Source organism: Salvelinus namaycush, chromosome 10, assembly GCF_016432855.1.
Source record: "Salvelinus namaycush isolate Seneca chromosome 10, SaNama_1.0, whole genome shotgun sequence".
NCBI classification, from domain to species: Eukaryota; Metazoa; Chordata; class Actinopteri; order Salmoniformes; family Salmonidae; genus Salvelinus; species Salvelinus namaycush.
The window spans coordinates 45,073,512-45,092,678 of NC_052316.1; the positions used below are offsets into that span (position 1 = coordinate 45,073,512).

The 19,167-nt window shown below is 40.1% G+C and overlaps 1 protein-coding gene across 2 annotated transcripts in view; it reads right to left on the reverse strand.

The window, feature by feature from the left end:
* insrb (insulin receptor b) overlaps nt 1-16,693 on the reverse strand; it is a 191,678-nt gene extending 174,985 nt beyond the window's left edge. For both annotated transcript variants that reach the window (XM_039002959.1, XM_039002961.1), the window contains exon 1: nt 15,543-16,693. In XM_039002959.1, coding sequence (XP_038858887.1) covers nt 15,543-15,621 — 79 coding nt within the window. In that variant the 5' untranslated portion in view covers nt 15,622-16,693. The remainder of the gene's footprint in view (nt 1-15,542) is intronic.
* Between the last annotated feature and the right edge of the window lie 2,474 nt (nt 16,694-19,167).

The following is a 19,167-nucleotide window of genomic DNA, read 5'->3' on the forward strand; positions in this document are numbered from 1 at the left end:
TGAACTCGAGGTGAGGAAGAATGTTTTACACCTACCAGCTACTCCTATAAAATCAAACAATACAAATGCTCATCTTTACACCCCAAAAAAATATTCTGATCGGAAATGTACAAATTAGCCTCCTTCTGTACACGTCTCTCTCCATTGTAGCTTTCCACCAGCATATCGTTCTCTCTCTGGGGGCTAGGCCTAAGCTTGTCTTCATTGATATTTTTGTTATATTTTGTATAATTAATATTGTACAGCAGACCGCTAAGCCTATAGGCCTTATGCATCCAATACCCTGACACATTTACTGCTAAAAATCTATGACAGCAGAACCGTGAAGTAGACAATAGTTTTAGGAACGTTTTTTTTTTTTTTTTAAACAATAGGTTATAAAGTTGTGCATATGCTGCACATCGAAACACAAGGAAGTGTTTTTTGTAATTTGATACAGGCTGTTAAAGGACATGTAAATGTGGCTCATTTGGCCAATATCCCTCGGTTATTGATGGTGCTGGCTGCGTGGGTGGATATGTAAAAAATATATTAAATATATTTTGAAAATGTAAAAGTCCAATAAATTAAAATCTTCGCTGTCCGGTGGCAAATTTTTATAACGGAAACCTTGGTGTATGTGTGTGCGCGCAGCGTGAGAAAAACAAATCACTGGGTGAGAGTGAACCCTCTCACCCCCCATAAAAACAGAGGGAGGGAGAGCTAAATGGGGAGAAAGGGGAGGGGGTAGAAGGAAAGAGGGAGGGAGGATTATACACGAACTATACCAAATATTAACAACACCTTCCTAATAATGAGTTGCACCAGGGGGCCATCCCCCATACAGTAGAGTTGAGCTAGCCAGTCAGTCAGTCAGCCAGCCAGCCAGCCAGCCAGCCAGCCGAGCAGTAAATTCAGAGTACATCCATTTGGTGAAAACTTGTCTCGCTGCCGTTTTATAAACCAGGTCGAGGTAGTTAAAAATAAAAAAATAAAATAAGACACCAAGCAAATACATTACTTTTACTTAAAGCGGCATTCAGCAGTAGGACACTTTTGTTTTTTACAAAAAAAGGGACTCCCTGGTAAAGTGAAAAGCTGAGGGATGGGGCTGGAGAAATGTAACCACTCTCAAATTCATAGAGCTATGGGTGTAAGGATTGACCATCCATGATATCAAAACTTAGTTTTAACCATGTTTTGGGGCAATATCGTGTTCGTTTTACAAATGTTGAACAAGCTTATAATTTTGGGTTCCAATGGTTGTTTCAAACAGTTGAACTAAACTCATGAGGCATTTACCAGCTATATTCTGGCATTTACCAGTTATATTCTGGCATTTACCAGTTATATTCTGGCATTTACCATTTACCAGTTATATTCTGGCATTTACCAGTTATATTCTGGCATTTACCAGTTATATTCTTCAAGAATCAAGGGCTACAGAATCTATCCGTCCAAAAAATGGCTGTAGCAACTGCTGATTGCCCCTTTAAGACCTCTCCGTCTATTTGTCTCTATTTAACCAGGTAAGTCCTTCAGAACACATTGTACTTCACAATAACAACCTGACCAAGACGAAGATCAATGAAGCGTGCAGCAAGACAAGCAGACAAGGTCACTGACAAAGCAGACAACTCTTAAAAACACCTTAACTCAAACTCTGAACAGTTAACGTGGTAAACAGACACGCCGTTATAACTACTGTAGGGCGGGCACGCAGGTGACCTGAAAACAATTAGCATGCCTGTGTTCTTCTCTACATGGAACAACCCACCAATGAGAAAATGAGGGACCTCCAGTTGAAGCATGTGTAAACTTAGTGTGTAAACCTCGTGTATATTCACCTCCCGAAGGATCTGCGCTGGGTCTGTACTGTTTTCTAGAATGACATCACTTAAATTTAACTCTTTCTCTTAAAAGGGAAACGGAAGATCAAGTAGAACTATTTTTTTTAGTGTCAAACTACTCCACCTATGCAAATAACTGAAATTGAAGTGTGCAGGCAGGGGCACAAATTCTTTAAAAACATGGATATTAACCTCAGTTAAATAAAAAGGCAAAAAAAAAAAAAGTACTTCAAACCAAAAAAACATAAGTAGACAAAAACCAAAACTTTTAAAATATATATTTTCTGTCTAAGATACATTCTTCCTCAGATTAATCTGGGAAAACATTTTTTTTTTTTTTTACGGCACTATGTTAGCATTTCAGTTTGATCGGTTGATTTCTGACCCATCGCATTTAAAAACGAATAAATTAATCATTATAGCGTAATGAAGCTATTTATTCTGAGCTACGCTCCTCCGGTCGCATCATTTTTCAAAAAAGTCACCTAACCATATTTACTAAAGGAGAAACAAAAGGAGGTATAAAAAAATACAAATAATTTATTCAGGCACAAAATAAAACGAAATTGCCATCCCCCTCTTAACCCAGTTGAAAGGTTTAATGACCGAATAGTATCATACAGATTTTATGACCAAGCACTTGAGGGTCTGGGTGAGCCAGTGCTGAGGAATATACATCACTGTAGCAGGAAACCGACAGAGAGGTGAGGGAAACAGGTTGAGACGGGTGTGTGGGAGAGACCAAGAGCAGTGGGTTTATCTAATTACACTCCCATCAGGAGACGGAGACTACATAGATAAGGCCCTATAAAATCTGTGTTGCGGACAGAATCCAGACATTAAAACCAAACTCAACAATATTCAAAAGTGTATTGAACTTAGTAGAAAAATCAACTAAATGAAAACTAAATGTATTTTTAAAAACGCATTTAATTCGCCCAAGATAATCATAAGATATGAACAAAATGCCTCAGGAGCTAGGTTTCCATCCAATTGGAGACAGATATTAATGTGAATATTCAAAAATATGCATAAATAAAATATGCACATTTTCCCCACCAGAGATTTGTTTATCAAATGAACTTGTTGTGGATAAAAGTCTGATTAATGACGTAGCGCACATAAAAAAATTACTTTAAGATGTTAAAAATGGGGTTCCATTGCATTTACAACTCTACTAAATGGTTGTCCAAAACAAATTGGCGTTATATAGCAAAATGTGCCCACTCTGGTATTGGCAGGTGCGCTCCACCCAACAGCGTGCAGATGCAGTCTGGGTACAGCCTACATGGGATTATTATGGACGACATTTAAAAAATGTCAAACTGTAGCCAAGCGTCAATCATCCATGTCACCAGAATAAGACCTTTGACCTTTGAAAGGGAAAATCAAAGTTCACCACCCTGTGAAGTTCATCATAACTTATTTCATCGGTAGACGAATAAACTGCACGGCTTCCCTGAATCCAAGTTTACTTCAATATGATAAATGGTTATTATATCAATATTTGCGCTTACGAGTTTCCTTGTCAAGCAACATATGGAAAGTTTCCCGAAAAATGTGCTGTTTCCATCAGGCTTGTCGTGACTTTTTTTTTACCCGACATGTAGTTTACTCGCATAAAAATGTTGGATGAAAACCTGGTTAGCGATTTGTATTTTTCCTGCAACTTTCTTAAAACGGCTCAGGAATGCTCTCGTCTGTGTGTGCCTAAACTTTGTATAGCCGTTAGCGATGACGCTAATGACAACCTTCTCCTGGTAGATGGAAAGGCTTCCCCAAACCCGTTCACAATTAAATGCTAACTACCAGGTAGACTATACCTACCTGGCAGAACGATATAATGATTATTTGCATCAATCCAGTGGCCATTTGTTTAGCAAACGATGGTCTTTTACTGTTGCACACTCGCATTTAAAAAAAGGGTAACTACACCCAAAAATCTAAAATGGCGTCTATTTTTCCCCCAGACATCAAGTGGTCTCCTGATGTGGTTGAAGCATTGTTGTGGACTTGGGAAAAACAATGTTTGAGGTTATTAAAAAAAATAAAAAGAAGATTGAGATCAAAACCCTGAAACAAAAAAAAATGGTGAAAACTAATTTTGATTTTATAGAACCCTACATACTCAAGCAAAATACGATAATACAGTAGATAGCACACAAATCACTGTTTCAAATGTCGTGAGTTATTTAAAACATTTTACATTGACTTATTGGATCTCATAAACATGAGTTCTGACTTTTAAGATAAGCCTTTGTTTTGTTTTTTAAAATAAGGAATTCATTTATTTATTCAATGCCCTAATCAAGCATTATCTTCACAACTCAGGCAACATATCCTTCTTGCACAGCCCATTGACTTCTACAATTGTCCTAATTGTATTAATAATCAATGAGTTCATTTATTATTTTCACTGCCATGATCAACCCTTCCTCCTCTCCAATCAGCAGCAGCACACGGCAGTCAGACCTGCAGTGGTTAACAACAGAGTAGGGCTGCGAGAGTCAAAGATCCACTTTTCAGTCATATGACAGACCTCAAAATACATTTAACCCATCAGGTACAGTTACAAGGCCACACCAGTCCACAGCCCCACCACCCCAGCTTTCCATGCCCCCCTACTTTACCTTGTTTTGGCCTCAGCCTTGTCTGCCAAAAGGGCTTCCAACCCGGCTCGGCATTACAAGCATGGCGTAACTTGGATTTTATAGTGTGAAGTCATTGACAGTTAAAAACGGGGCATATAGAAAAAGCATCAGGCACATCTCAGATTGTTCTAGGATGGCGTAATGGGGCTGTGTGTGGGATTCCCTTTTCCAACCGCATTTCAATGCAGTGATTATGGCCTTTGGAAAGTGTGCCTTTTTATCTATCTAGGAATCCCCAGACTTGTGAAGGAAGGAAGGCATCAACGACACCACCAAGTCAGACATTACATTATATATTTCCATGACAACATTATTCACAACAAACTTAAGAAAAGCCAGGGAAGGAATCCATTAATTTGACAAAATAATTACATAAATTGTTATGTTACTAAAACTTTATTTTAGCTGAAAGTCCCATTGAGACCAAGGGAGCCCTACAATATTAGGAGAGAGGTAAGGGAAACGAGGCCTACACTCCCACTGAACAGACAACAAAGGGATGTTTTGGTTTTTCTCCTCACAACCAGACGGTTGCTGTCAGTGATGTATAGCAGGAGTCAACGGGAAGCGTGTGTACTTCCTTCTCAGGGCTGATCATTAAAGTGGACACGGAGCGCGAGAGGAAGGTCTCGCTTTTAAAAACACACAAACAAAAATCATACATTTTGACCACGAGATGGGAGAAGTTGAAATGGGTAATTAGAGTTAAATCAAGAATTAGAGACCCAAAACAAGAAAGATTTAGGAAGAGGACTTAACAGTTAATTTCCTTTACATATTGCCTATTTCCCCATAAACACAGTCGAAGGACAAGGAAGTCCTTTACTTCACAACCCTTGCGATTATTACATGATGACCAAGTGGCTCCGCGCGTGCCATTTTGCGCATCCCCACCCAGACTCGTTCATGACATGCAGGTTAAAATACCAACTGTGAACCAACTATATTAATTTGGGGACAGGTCGAAATAGGGCTGTGGTGGTCCTTATATTGTGTCAGCTGGTGATTATCAAGCAAATAACTGCCGATCTCACGGTAATTGACCGTTAATTAACAAACACATTTAGCATCTCCTGGCATCGACGCACAGCCTACAAGCCACTGATGCAGACCTCTGGAACATCAACAATTTAAAAAGTCTAAGAAATCCATTTAATATAGCCTAAACTGGGGCAATGCCGCCGGGAGTACGCCAAACAAAAATGTGATTCACATAAAAAAATATATATATATTTTTAAAAATATTTTTACAAATATTTACTTTTTCAAACAGTACATTTATATTTTCCAATAGGGCTATACATTTAGGTGAAGTGTATACGTCCGTTACGTTTATGGGGGGTCAATTAAGGAAAATATCCTCTTTTTTTGTTGGTATTTGTACTGATGGCGCAAAAGCCATGACAGGGAGACAAAGTAGAGGGGTAACGCGCATGCAAGCAGTTGCTCCCGACGCCACTTGGGTACACTGCAGCATCCAGAGAGGCTCTTGCTGCCAAGGGAATGCCTGACAGCTTGAAAGACGTTTTGGAGACCACAGTGAAAATGGTTAACTTTGTTAAAGCAAGGCCCCTGAACTCTCGTGTATTTTCTGCATTTGGCAATGATATAATTCACTTGTCTGACTGCTTGCATGATGACACGTTTCTCACACGACTGACCTATCTGGCTGATGTTTTCTCTCACCTGAATGATGTGAATCTAGGATTACAGGGACTGTCCGCAATTATATTCAATGTGCGGGACAAAATTGAGGCTATGATTAAGTTGGAGCTCTTTTCTGTCTGCATTAACAAGGACAACACACAGGTCTTTCCATCATTGTATGATTGTGTGCAAATGAACAAGCTTACAGACAATGTCAAATGTGATATAGCGAAGCACCTGAGTGAGCTGGGTGCGCAATTACACAGGTACTTTCCCGAAACGGACAACACAATCAACTGGATTTGTTATTCCTTTCATCGGCCGATGTCTAGGTTTACACCAATGGGCAAAACCGATGTCAAAGCTGACGTGCATACCTACATAACGTAGGTACATGACGTAAAAGACGCCACGTAAAAATGTTGCGCCACACGTGCAACACAGCATTCCTAACCTAGCCCACAATGTCTGCTGTGTGGATCGAGCAGTCAACAAGTCCAGCAGTCATTTGAAAGAGTAAGAACATTTCAGTGAGACAACTCAAAGGCGAAATCCATTAAAGCCAAGATAATGGAATTCATTGCCCTTGACAATCAACCGTTCTCTGTTGTGGGTGATGTTGGCTTTTGCCGACTGGTTGTTCAACGGCAACTTCTGGGGTAGCTAGCTTTAGCTTGGTACCTAGCTAGCACCAAGTCGAACAAATGGTGCTTTATTACCAACGCGGTATTGTGAACACATTGGAAACATCGGCCACAAACAGACTTTTTTTTTTTTAATACAGCTTTGACAGTGCTACTATATCTTTTTTGACACACAAAGACCCCAAACGGCATTCCATAGCAAAGACCCCAAACGGCGTTCCATAGCAAAGACCCCAAACGGCGTTCCATAGCAAAGACCCCAAACGGCGTTCCATAGCAAAGACCCCAAACGGCGTTCCATAGCAAAGACCCCAAACGGCGTTCCATAGCAAAGACCCCAAACGGCGTTCCATAGCAAAGACCCCAAACGGCGTTCCATAGCAAAGACCCCAAACGGCGTTCCATAGCAAAGACCCCAAACGGCGTTCCATAGCAAAGACCCCAAACGGCGTTCCATAGCAAAGAGCCCAAACGGCGTTCCATAGCAAAGAGCCCAAACGGCGTTCCATAGCAAAGAGCCCAAACGGCGTTCCATAGCAAAGAGCCCAACGGCGTTCCATAGCAAAGAGCCCAACGGCGTTCCATAGCAAAGACCCCAAACGGCGTTCCATAGCAAAGAGCCCAACGGCGTTCCATAGCAAAGAGCCCAACGGCGTTCCATAGCAAAGACCCCCAACTGAACAATGAAACAGCACAGCAAGTAAGTTTAAGTTATAGGTTTTGATTATGTTTTACTGGTAATGGGGACACACGTAAATACCAACAAAATAACTTTTGTCAGTGTGGTGTGTGTGTAACCTTTATTTAACTAGGCAAGTCAGTTAAGAACAAATTCTTATTTACAATGACGGTCTACCCCAGCCAAAGCCGGACGACGCTGGGCCAATTGCGCACCGCCCTATGGGACTCCCGATCACAGCCGGATGTGATACAGCCTGGAATCGAACCAGGGACTGTAGTGACACCTCTTGCACTGAGATGCAGTGCCTTAGACCGCTGCGTCTATGTGTTAACTATTTAACTGTACTAGAATGCTTAAAAGACCGCTAAAATTTTAAACGGGCACTGGCCTTGAATTTACCAGTGGCATCCCCCTTGTGTGGTCGTAATGCCTCCTTTAAAAAAATAAAAAATAAATCATGGCTTGCGGCCAGTGCCCGTTATGCCCTTCGGCTAAATATAATCATTATAATTCCATTCTCCCAGTTGCCAATGACCGTGTTCCGAAGCACCTCTGACAGATCTCTCAATTCTTATTAGCCAATGCCTGTCAAGTGTCAGGGTCCTTCTCACAGGAATCTAGGCTCCGAAGTAGGCTACAAGTGAAGACACGTTGAGGACGCAACTGCACGCGCCCTTTTCAAATTCCAAGTCGCATATTGAAGAGGTTAGAACTGTCCACATTTACTTGTACAAAAGTTGAATCCTGTGTGAGAAACAAATATTCCAAACATACTCTGAGACAGTTGTGGGACGCGATAGATCCTAGATTAATACAATCATTTGCATAAAAAAAATAACATTTAAAAGCAATGAGGCTGATGCAGCAGATCAGAACGTTTAGCTTAAAAGGTTTATAGCCTAATAGTTCATTTCTTCACATTATAAGTGCAACAATGTGCACACGGCAGTAGGCTATAAAGGGAAATTGTTCCAAATGTAATCAATTAGCGGGAAAAACACCATTCTCAAAAAGTGACTGCAAATGCAATTAAGTAATGCTTTATTATAAAAAAGGTGCATTTTTATTGTGAAAATTATCTTCCCCAGACTTGAAACTCACTGGCCACTTATGTACGCCAGTCAGGCTCTACACGGATTGTAAAGCAGAATAATGTGCTTAATTTTAAGACTATTTGTGATACAAAACCTATAGGCCTATGGGCTAAACTTCATGATGTGTGGGATTCTGATTTGAAAAAGAAGCCTAGTTACCGTGATCGTGGACGATCACGGTAACTAGGCTTCTTTTTCAAATCAGAATCCCACACATCATGAAGTTTAGCCCATAGGCCCATAGGTGGAATTTGACTGCGGTCGTGACTTGTGACCGCCGGTGTGATGGTAATTCGGTCTCCATAACAGCCCTAGGTCTAAACAAATCAAATCAAAGTTTGTCACGTGCGCCAAATACAACAGGTGTGGACCTTACAGTGAAATGCTTACTTACAGGCTCTAACCAATAGTGCTAAAAAGGTATTAGGTGAACAATAGGTAAGATAAGAAATAAAAACAACAGTAAAAAGACAGGCTATATACAGTAGCGAGACTATAAAAAGTAGCGAGGCTACATACAGACTCCGGTTAGTCAGGCTGATTGAGGTAGTATGTACATGTAGATATGGTTAAAGTGGCTATGCATATATGATGAATAGAGAGTAGCAGTAGCGTAAAAGGAGGGGTTGGCGGGTGGTGGGACACAATGCAGATAGCCCGGTTATCCAATGTGCGGGAGCACTGTTTGGTCGGCCCAATTGAGGTAGTATGTACATGAATGTATAGTTAAAGTGACTATGCATATAAGATAAACAGAGAGTAGCAGCAGCATGAAATACACATGAAATATTCATGCACAGTTAGCTTGCTGTTGTCCTGGGAGATAAACATGGGGTTGTCATTTTACCTGAAATACATATGGTCACTTTTATTTGTAATTTATTTTTTCAGGACCTTTGTAGAATTTTTACACTGAGTCACAAAATAATGTGTTCTCTACAGACAATTAATCCACAGATAAAAAAAAGGGGAAACCTAGTCAGTTATTCTCCCCGTTCATTATTCTTCTGTGGATTTTATATGGCGGTTGGCATGGCAACCAACTGGACTAGAAGGCTGGACCTCGTTCATCTGTCAATCATCCACATGGGTATACGCTCATAAAAAAAAACAATGAGTAGATGGGAGATGCGGGACTTGCAGTGTGTCAAGCGTCTAAAATAGAACCAAGTTCTATTTTAGCGCCTGGCTGCACAGACACCCGTTGTCGCAAGCAAACCGTTACTGTGAAATTATTGAACAACATGCATGTGTACATTTATTTTGCCATGGACGGAACGCGGGCGGTTTGGGCATGTTAGGCTATTTGCCTTTGTTAGATTTCATCTGTTGCATTTGCCCGTATTAAATCTAATAGACTTTACGCCACACAATTAGGCTACTTATATAGAATCCAAAAAATGTTCAGGGAAAAGGCAACTATTCAGACTGAAACAATGGCTCAGGCTTTCGTTCAGAAACTGTCGCTAAGTAAACAAAGTAATTACATGATCACTGCTTATTTAATCATTTATTACACTATATGTTTGTATAAAATAAAATGTGGCAGAATGTGATCAAACAGTCTGTTTAGCTACAGAAAATGACCGTATGTAGCCTAGGTACAGCCACTACCCATGTTCTGGTGAGTGGCGACCATTTTGTGTGTTCCCTCCAGTGAGGCTGTCAACATCACATCGACCATGAGGAGGGCCAACAACTGAACGTGATGATTTAAGGTTTCCCTTATGAAACAGCTGAACCTCCCGTTCTCCTTCCACATGCAGACCATAGGCTGCTGCAACACGTTTTCCCCTGTCACAAATAATGTTTTTCACAGCTCACATTTCCTACCACTACAAATCAGAGAAACGGACCAAAGAAAATATCCTGGGGCACAATTTTTTACTTGCTTCGTAATACCCATGCATGTTCCTACATGGGTAGCCAATTCAATGTTATTCATGAACATGGAGGAGTGGGCATAGATAGACAGGACACCCAAAAGCCAGAGAAGCCAGAGAAAAAGGCCCACCACGGAGACTCCCAGGCAAGGACATGCTGTTCACATGCTAGATGACCAATGTAGAAATCCATGGCCCGGAAAAGGTCAGCACAGCAGAGAGCCAACCTGCAGACATCAGGCTGTGCTCTACCTACAGGGTGGCCCACTTCAAACACATTCCACACGCACAACATTGTGGGAAAATGTTCCTGTGGTTCCTAAACAGGGGCCACGGAGAGTCAACACAAAAACAATAGACACACTGCCTTCTGTTCCCAGAGTGAATCAAATGACCGGCCTTTCCTATTTCTTTGTTCAGCCGTTCACCAAAGGCGTCAGTCACTGTTTAACACCGTGTCTCTATTGAGTGTTTTTATAAAAGGGGGAGGGGATTCCCAATTTCCCATTCAAGACTATTAGTTAACTCTACAAATGGAGAGAGAAAAAAAAGAAGAAAAAAAAAAAGACTATTTTGTTGTGGTCACCTGAATAAACTTAAATTAAACTTTGAGCACAAACTATAAATGAATTGGTTGGTTCATGGAATGATTAACTTTATGGGGCTTGGGGTGAGTGATGAGCCCATCAGTCAATAGCCCTCACAGACGCTATGGAATATCCCCTCACACCACCACTTCCTACAGAGATTCACTCACAAGTCTGAAAAGAACAAGAAAGGGACCAGGCAGGTGTAACACAACTAGTTGTGTAGTTTTCCGTTACACAGCAGCAAGAGAGCGAGAGACAGCGGTTGCTTCGTGGATAGAAACTCTATGATAGTGTTCCATCTCCTCCATACATAATGTGTCCTTTGTGACAGACAGTCAACAGCAGCATATTGCTCCAGAAAAACACGCTATATTGTGTTATCGTTCAGACAATTATGCACTGCGGTCTGGTTTAGATATCGATACACAATCTCTTCTGCATCAGAATTATGAGATAAATGACAATACATGCAAACACAAGCTCAAAACATCCAGCTATTTTGTAGGTTAAAAAAAATAAAAAAAACATTTAATGCCAAATATGGTCACTTCCCACAGAATTCAGTCAATCAGGAACAAAACAGCCCTTGACATATGCTCCACCCCCCCAGAAAGAGATAGCAGCCGTCCTCTAGCAGGGCCCCTCAGCAGGAGAAGCCTTTTTCTCTGTATACATGCCATGTGTAAAATACCCAGAAAAATCTCCTTTGAACTCTGGAGCGGTTTAAAGTGAGACAACACTAATGGGATGAGGTTTTGTCAAATAGCACATACAACTAAACCGGAGACAGTTAGGGTGTAACACAGAACAGAAGAGGGCGCAACAGCAAAATAGAGAAGACAAAAAGTTAGATGCACTCCTTGTCAGATGCTTTGTTGGATCAGCAGAGAGATCCTTACTAGCCAAATGCTTGACATAACCTAAGCATGAGACACACCAAGACTGCCGATAGGTCCTCATCACAGTGGGAGGTGGTTCCTTCTCTTGCTAGAACAAGAGCGGTACCTGATGTGTGACGACCCGATAGGTTTGTAGCTATCGCAATGCTCGTCAGTGACCCAACAACTTGACTTTGAGCCAATCAGAGAGCATGAACCTCAAACAAACGGGTTGGGGGGGTGGAGATAGCATTTTGTCCATACATCCACGATGAGCCAGTCACACTTCATATACAAAGTAGCTGGCTGTACACAGACACATCGCACACAACAACAAAAAATACTTCCTCCAAGCTAGTTAACCACTGTAGCTATTATTGACATTATAATTAAATCACAATGGATTAGCTTGTCTCCATGAAAGAGCTGACATTGCTGGCTGCAGAGTTAGTGCAGTTTAACTAGCTGGCTAAACATTTGGCTACGGGCTGGCACTGGCAGTATGAGATAACGGAGAGTGAATTAAATTGTTCCTTTGTTATCTAGCTGTGGCCACCTGGCTGGTATCAACAAAATTAAACGCAGATAGCTTAGAATCTAGACCATAAGCAATACGCATGGATATGCATTGCCAAACAACGCTACTGCCACCTTCTGGTTTGGAGTATTTTTACAAGTGATAACTGACGACTTCCAAGGTCTTTGCTGTGTGAACACAAAAGAGATTGACTGACGACACTCTGTTCAGATGTGCTAAGTACTGTCGGCAGGCAAACGTTTGACAATCTTGTGTCTGAGCTTTAAGTTTAATTAAATAAAAAGAGAGACATTGAGATGTGTTCCCTTCATTGGGCCATCACAGGAATCCCTACTAGCCTAAGGTTAACAAACGGACTCTTATGTTCTAGAATGTTCTAAAGTGGACCTTTTAGTATTTATGTCTCAGCCTTATAGAGAAGCAAACGGAGCATCACTGGAACAGGGAAACCAGACTGGCCATGTGGCGTGCGGTTTACGGTACATTATTCAATCATTTCATTACACTGCAGTGTCAATGAACACCTGCGTTGCTGATAAGCTAAAATAGAACTTGGCTCTATTTAAGATGCTCAACCCCCCCCCCCCCCCCCCCCAACTACTCATTGGTTTTCACAAGCATATAAACCCACGTGAGTGATGAAAAATGACCAAGAGATTAATCAAAGTTAACTAAATACTAAACTATGATTCTCCCATGTATCTATGGATTAATCGTCCTAGTAGAGAAACACAATTTTGTATGACTCCGGGTCAAAGGGTTAGGGTTATGACACTGAAGCTGATTGGACTCCGGGTCAAAGGTCTACAAATACCCAGCAACAAGAGGACAAAATTCAGTCAAGGTAAATGAACAACCAACAACCCAATGTTTATCTCTGAGGACAAAATTGTTAGCCACAACAAGCTAACTAAAATGTCCATGAACATTTGATTTGTTTCAAATCAACATGCCAAGGTTTAACAGGTAGCTATAGAGAAATGTGCAAAGATTGTAAATTAGATATTTTCATGAGGTTACATTTTGGGTGTAGCAGAAAAAAATACCACAGCCAAAACTAAAAATAGCTACTTCAGATACACTCATCTAGGAAATATTCAATTTTACTAGAAAACTTTTTGGGAAAATATGTAGGAAGAAAAAGAAAGGTCTGATGAGGCACTTTATCTTGTACCATGTCATCATAATTCTGCATGGCTCCGAGTCATGCTAATAACATCTACTGAATGGAATGGTACATTTGACCAGCCATATTTCATGGTTGCCTGGTAATCCACCTAATATGGTGTGCCTGTGACTTTTGGAATATGGTGTGCCTGTGACTTTTGGAATATGGTGTGCCTGTGACTTTTGGAATATGGTGTGCCTGTGACTTTTGGAATATGGTGTGCCTGTGACTTTTGGAATATGGTGTGCCTGTGACTTTTGGAATATGGTGTGCCTGTGACTTTTGGAATATGGTGTGCCTGTGACTTTTGGAATATGGTGTGCCTGTGACTTTTGGAATATGGTGTGCCTGTGACTTTTGGAATATGGTGTGCCTGTGACTTTTGGAATATGGTGTGCCTGCGTATGTTTTTTTTACAAACATGTATTATTCTGGTGACTTCAGATGCTTAAAATGAAATACTTCCAGAGAAGCTTGGAGTACAGTAAGCCATTGTCTTTACATTATAAGTAGGCCAAGTTTGCAGAGTAAAAGGTAGTAACCTGATAGCCTAAATACAACAGTTGTTAGTTTTGTTTCTTCTTATTGTAATTACATAGTTGAGCAGTTCAATATATTGTTTTGATCCTGCAGTTCAATATTCAAACGATGCCATCTTTAGGATGAAACAACAATGTGTCACTTGTCACAGATTTAAAAACATGTTCAAATAACAATTATTTAACTAGGCAAGCCAGTTAAGAACAAATTCTTATTTACAGAGATGGCCTACCCCGGCCAAACGCTAACGACGCTGGGCCCATTGTGCGTCGCCCTATGGGACTCCCAATCACAGCCGGTTGAGATAAAGCCTGGAATCGAACCAGGGTCTGTAGTGACACTTCTAACACTGAGATGCAGTGCCTTAGACCGCTTGTGCCACTCGGGAGCCCACTTAACTACAGGTATGGACTAAAGCCCAAAAGACTGCATTAGAGGACAGGATTATAGTGACATACCTATATAGTATGCTGTAAGAAATGTATTGAATCCTGAGCTGAAAAGGTTTGGATCAATACACAGGGAAAACATCCAACAGCTATGAAGGCCCTACAGAGAGTGGGTTCTATATTTTTCTGCTGCAATAAAGCTGAAGGATAGAGCCTGTATACTTTAAAATATAATGGTTGTACATGCCACCATGATACGCCTTGTTTTTCAAACAAAGTGTATCATAAAACAAGAAATAGGAGATATAGTTATAGGGTGCCTGGAATCTTGTTTTGTTTCCTCCATAGTAAACATCCTCACACTCACAATAATTGTCTGACACATGGTGAGCGTGTGAATGTGAACATTATTTCAGGCATTTCCTCTGAGAGATGGGCATAGTGTTTGTTAATCCTGCATTTATGGGGTTTTCATGGACCTTCATAACGTTGGCTAAATGTGTTTACATTTCCAGCTACAACGTGAGTGTGCGTAGCAAGTCGCCATGAAGGGGCCTACGCGTGCAAGCGAATTATACAATTTCCTGTTTAGATTTGCTGCAACAGACCACCCTAGTCCATATCAGGAGCTAATCTGGCCGTCGGGTTGACGCATCCATGACAGGCCTCAATAATATATTTTAAGAGTGGGCGTGGCCGTGGGTATTCTTTAATAACTTTGCTAACAAATATTTGTAATAACACCATGGGACGCAAATGTGTTTACCATAATTTAGGCAAAAGTCTCATGGCAAAATGGTCAAACAATCATATTGTTTCAGTGACCACTGCATTGAATCCCTTTAGAATGAAGGAAAACTCAAGTTAAATTAAAACGTATTTTTCCATGGGAATAACAAACACATGAAATTCGGGGTCTAAAATAATGGTAGGATGGGTGGTGTGTAGAGAGTGAGTCACATGAATCATTAACCAGTATTGCATTAAAATAAAATATAGCTATACTTACTTTCTCCATGTGTTAGCCCACCATGACATACCATGTAGATAAAAGTAACCAAACCAGCCGCTGAGGTACCAAGCCGCATTGTGACTTCGATTGTGTTCTCTTATTTTTAGTGCATCCAAAAACGTGGGGGTTGTTTTGAATATATCCAAAGTTTGTTTAAAAAAATGTGTTTCTATGAAATGAAAAACACAAACAAATATTCAAAAAGAGAGACGAGAATTAGTCCAGTTAGCCCCCCTAAAAAGGGGCCGGGGGGGTCCAATGTGGTTGTAACGTTATCTTGATATCTTCTCAGCTAATTTTGGTGATTTTGGATTATCCCTGAAACAAATGACCACTAAATAACGTGATCTTGGATTCTGGCGACACATTTGCGAATAAAAAGCTTCATTTTCCACAATTATAAGAGATAGGTCACTTTCATCTGTTCTATAAAAGTCTTCCGATTCGAGAAAAATAAATCCCACACTGCTAGCTAAACTAGTAAAGAGGTACCAGTCGGGATACTAGCTACGGGCTCATTCCACGATAAACGAGGTTCCAATGTTGAAAATACATGGAATTAGCAATGGGCGATCGTGCTTCTGGTAAAACACTCAGAGACCGTATTTTCACATAATAAAGCAATTATTTAAAAAATAAATGCTTAGTAATGTCGAAATATGTGTCCTCTTCTTTCCAAAACCCCAGTTATTTAGCCGAATTTCTATCAACCCAATAACCTAGCTAGCTAACATTAGCTAGCTATAGTAATTGGATAGAGTTGGCTAGCTTGCTGTAATCCACAGGTCGCTGATTGAGTGGTTCATACACCTCCAAGTATTCCACTTCTTCGCAGTATCACAGCAAGAACACCTTTTAAGACGTACGAAGAAAAACATGAACACATCCCAGGAACTCCTTTGGATTCACGCAGGAGAAAAAACGTGGATAGCTGTTTCAACGACCTTCCTCTGAACTGCTTCAGTCGCTACAGTCACGCCACGACAAAATGAAAACACCCATAAACAATAAACGTGATACAGCGAACGTTACTTTTAGCCATTAAACAAATAATAGCCGCCGCTACCAGCACATTGCTTCGAAGTGTGGAAAAACTTCGATCCCCGTAAACTGTACCTCTCTCAGATTCCCCCCTTTTCGTCTCTTTCTGTGTCTATCCACCAGTAAACAAGTACTGCCAGTCAGCTGGGGCAGATAGGGTACGTTGGAAAACACGGACTAGCGCTAGTGCGAGAACCACTGGAAAGCGCGGATTGGAGTGTATTGCACTATACAAAGCCCATCCATGAGCCTAACAAAATTCTCTTTGTGTCACCCAACCAAAAATATTATTAGAACGACAAAACGCAATCATTCGGAGATGATAGACAATTTAAAATGAATGATTTGGAGTTATTTCTATCACTCCAGCCGGCACGTTTTCATATATATATTTCTTTACATTTCATAGTAAATTGTAATTAAAACTCTTATCTGTCAAGTTGGCTATAAAACTACCAGATAAAATGATAGGCAGCAGATGCATCTTTAATTTATAATTTGTATCAATATTTATTCTAACTATGATTTCCAAATTGCACAAATTAATTATAGTTTAATTTGTTTAAGTATAGTGTAGTTTCAAAGTAATAATGGAATGTTTTTAGCAGAGACTAGTATAAATAAATAGTCTTATCCCGACCCTGGAGGCAGGAAGGAAGCCCAGTAGCCGTTAGCTTGGTACACAACAGTACAGTCATTCAGTTTTGCATGACAAACACATCATCACAACCCCAGTATTACCACCATAGATTTGACAACATTTTATGAGCGTGGGAGCTTGTTCATGATTAACATGGTGGTTGCATGCCTTGCATGGAGGACGTCTTTCTCTTCTGTGGTTGTTGTTTGAGGGCAAATAACTATTTCGAAACATCCAGGATCACATTTTGTCATCTTGGTGTTCAACCAAACCATTTGTCATGGTGGTGTTGTTCATTGAAATTGATCAATGACCAACATGTTCAAATATACATGTTTAAGTAATCCTCATCTCATGAAATGACATTCAGCAAAGTAAAGTACATGCACTGTGCACTTTTTGTTGTTGTTTCAGATTAATGCTCTCTGTCCCTGCAGCTCTGCTTGTTCAGAGCGAGAGACTGCTGCAGTACCTCTTTGTCCTCTCTCCACCAACACACAAATGGAACATGAATTACATGGATTGGCCCTGAATCTTGAAATGTGAACACCACCAACCCCTTCCAAAAAATAATTGAGGAGATACAGGATATATAACACATTTGTTATACCACCTTACAACACCTGTGCTGATTGGTGTTTAGTGCCCTAGTGTTTTTTTATTTTTATTTTTTTGTTTTTTTGGGGTGGATCAGCTTAATATTGCGGAAAGAATGTTGCTTCCAATGTAATTGTCTGCATCATTTCCAATCCCCCATATTTTTTTGGGTAAATATATATATCCATACACGCATGCATACATATATACATATATACATACACATACCTATATAGACATACATACTTTTTTAAAGAATATACCTTTATTATTATTCCCCGCAACCCTACCACCGCTCCCCCAATTGGAGTAAACTAATAAACACTTCTGCTTTTACCTTCAATTTATACATCTTATACCTATTTTACAGACACAGACTACTTTATAATAGTTCTCTCTTGTTTGTTCTTAGTCCTTCCTCTATTTCTGTTGTCCATCCAATTTTATTTCCACTTGTAACTGTGCTATTTCACAAAAGCTCCGCACCTATACACATTTCACAGATCCCGTATGCCCTACATTGTTTATCTTGTTATTAGTCCCACCCTTCAGTTCCACTCAACCCTTCCCATCTATCTTCCAACATCATCCATTTCGGATTTTTATTTGCCATATATTTTTCAACTGTGCTGTGATGCTTCACAAAAGATTTGAACCTTCCTATTCTCATAGCTTCTACAGATTGTAAATTAAAAATAAACATTTTTGCTAAAATAATTATTATATTATTGATTGATTGACTATGGCTTTTCAAATCCCCCAGTATTGCTATCTGTAGCGTTAGTTCTAGGCAAATGTTGCAATTCTTCAGCCATTCCTGGACCTGTGACCAAAAACGAGCTACATATGGACAATACCAAAATAAATGATCTAATGACTCTGCCTCCTCACAACAGAATCTGCAGAGCTGGGAAGATTGTATACCCCATATATATAACATTCTATTAGTTGCAAGAATTTTGTACAGTAATTTAAATTGAAAAATTCGAAGTTTTGAATCCGGCGTTGTTTTGCGTATCAATTCATAAACCATGTGCCATGGAATGGGTACATCGAAAATCTCTTCCCAACTATTTTGCAATTTATATGGCACAGCTGTCAGTTTTTTGGTCCTTAAATGAAATTGGTATATGTTTTCATTTATCACACTTTTCTTTAACCATTTATGTTCTTTAATACAGGGCCGACATACAAGTTCCTTACTTTTTTCCCCTTCTACTTGCCTCTTCCATTTTTGTGGTAATGCTGCAATTAATTGGTTGTAATTTTGGGTAGAGCAGACATTTCCATATGTCTGTGTTAGCTGCATGTGTGACATAACTCCACCAGTCCTATTTATGATAT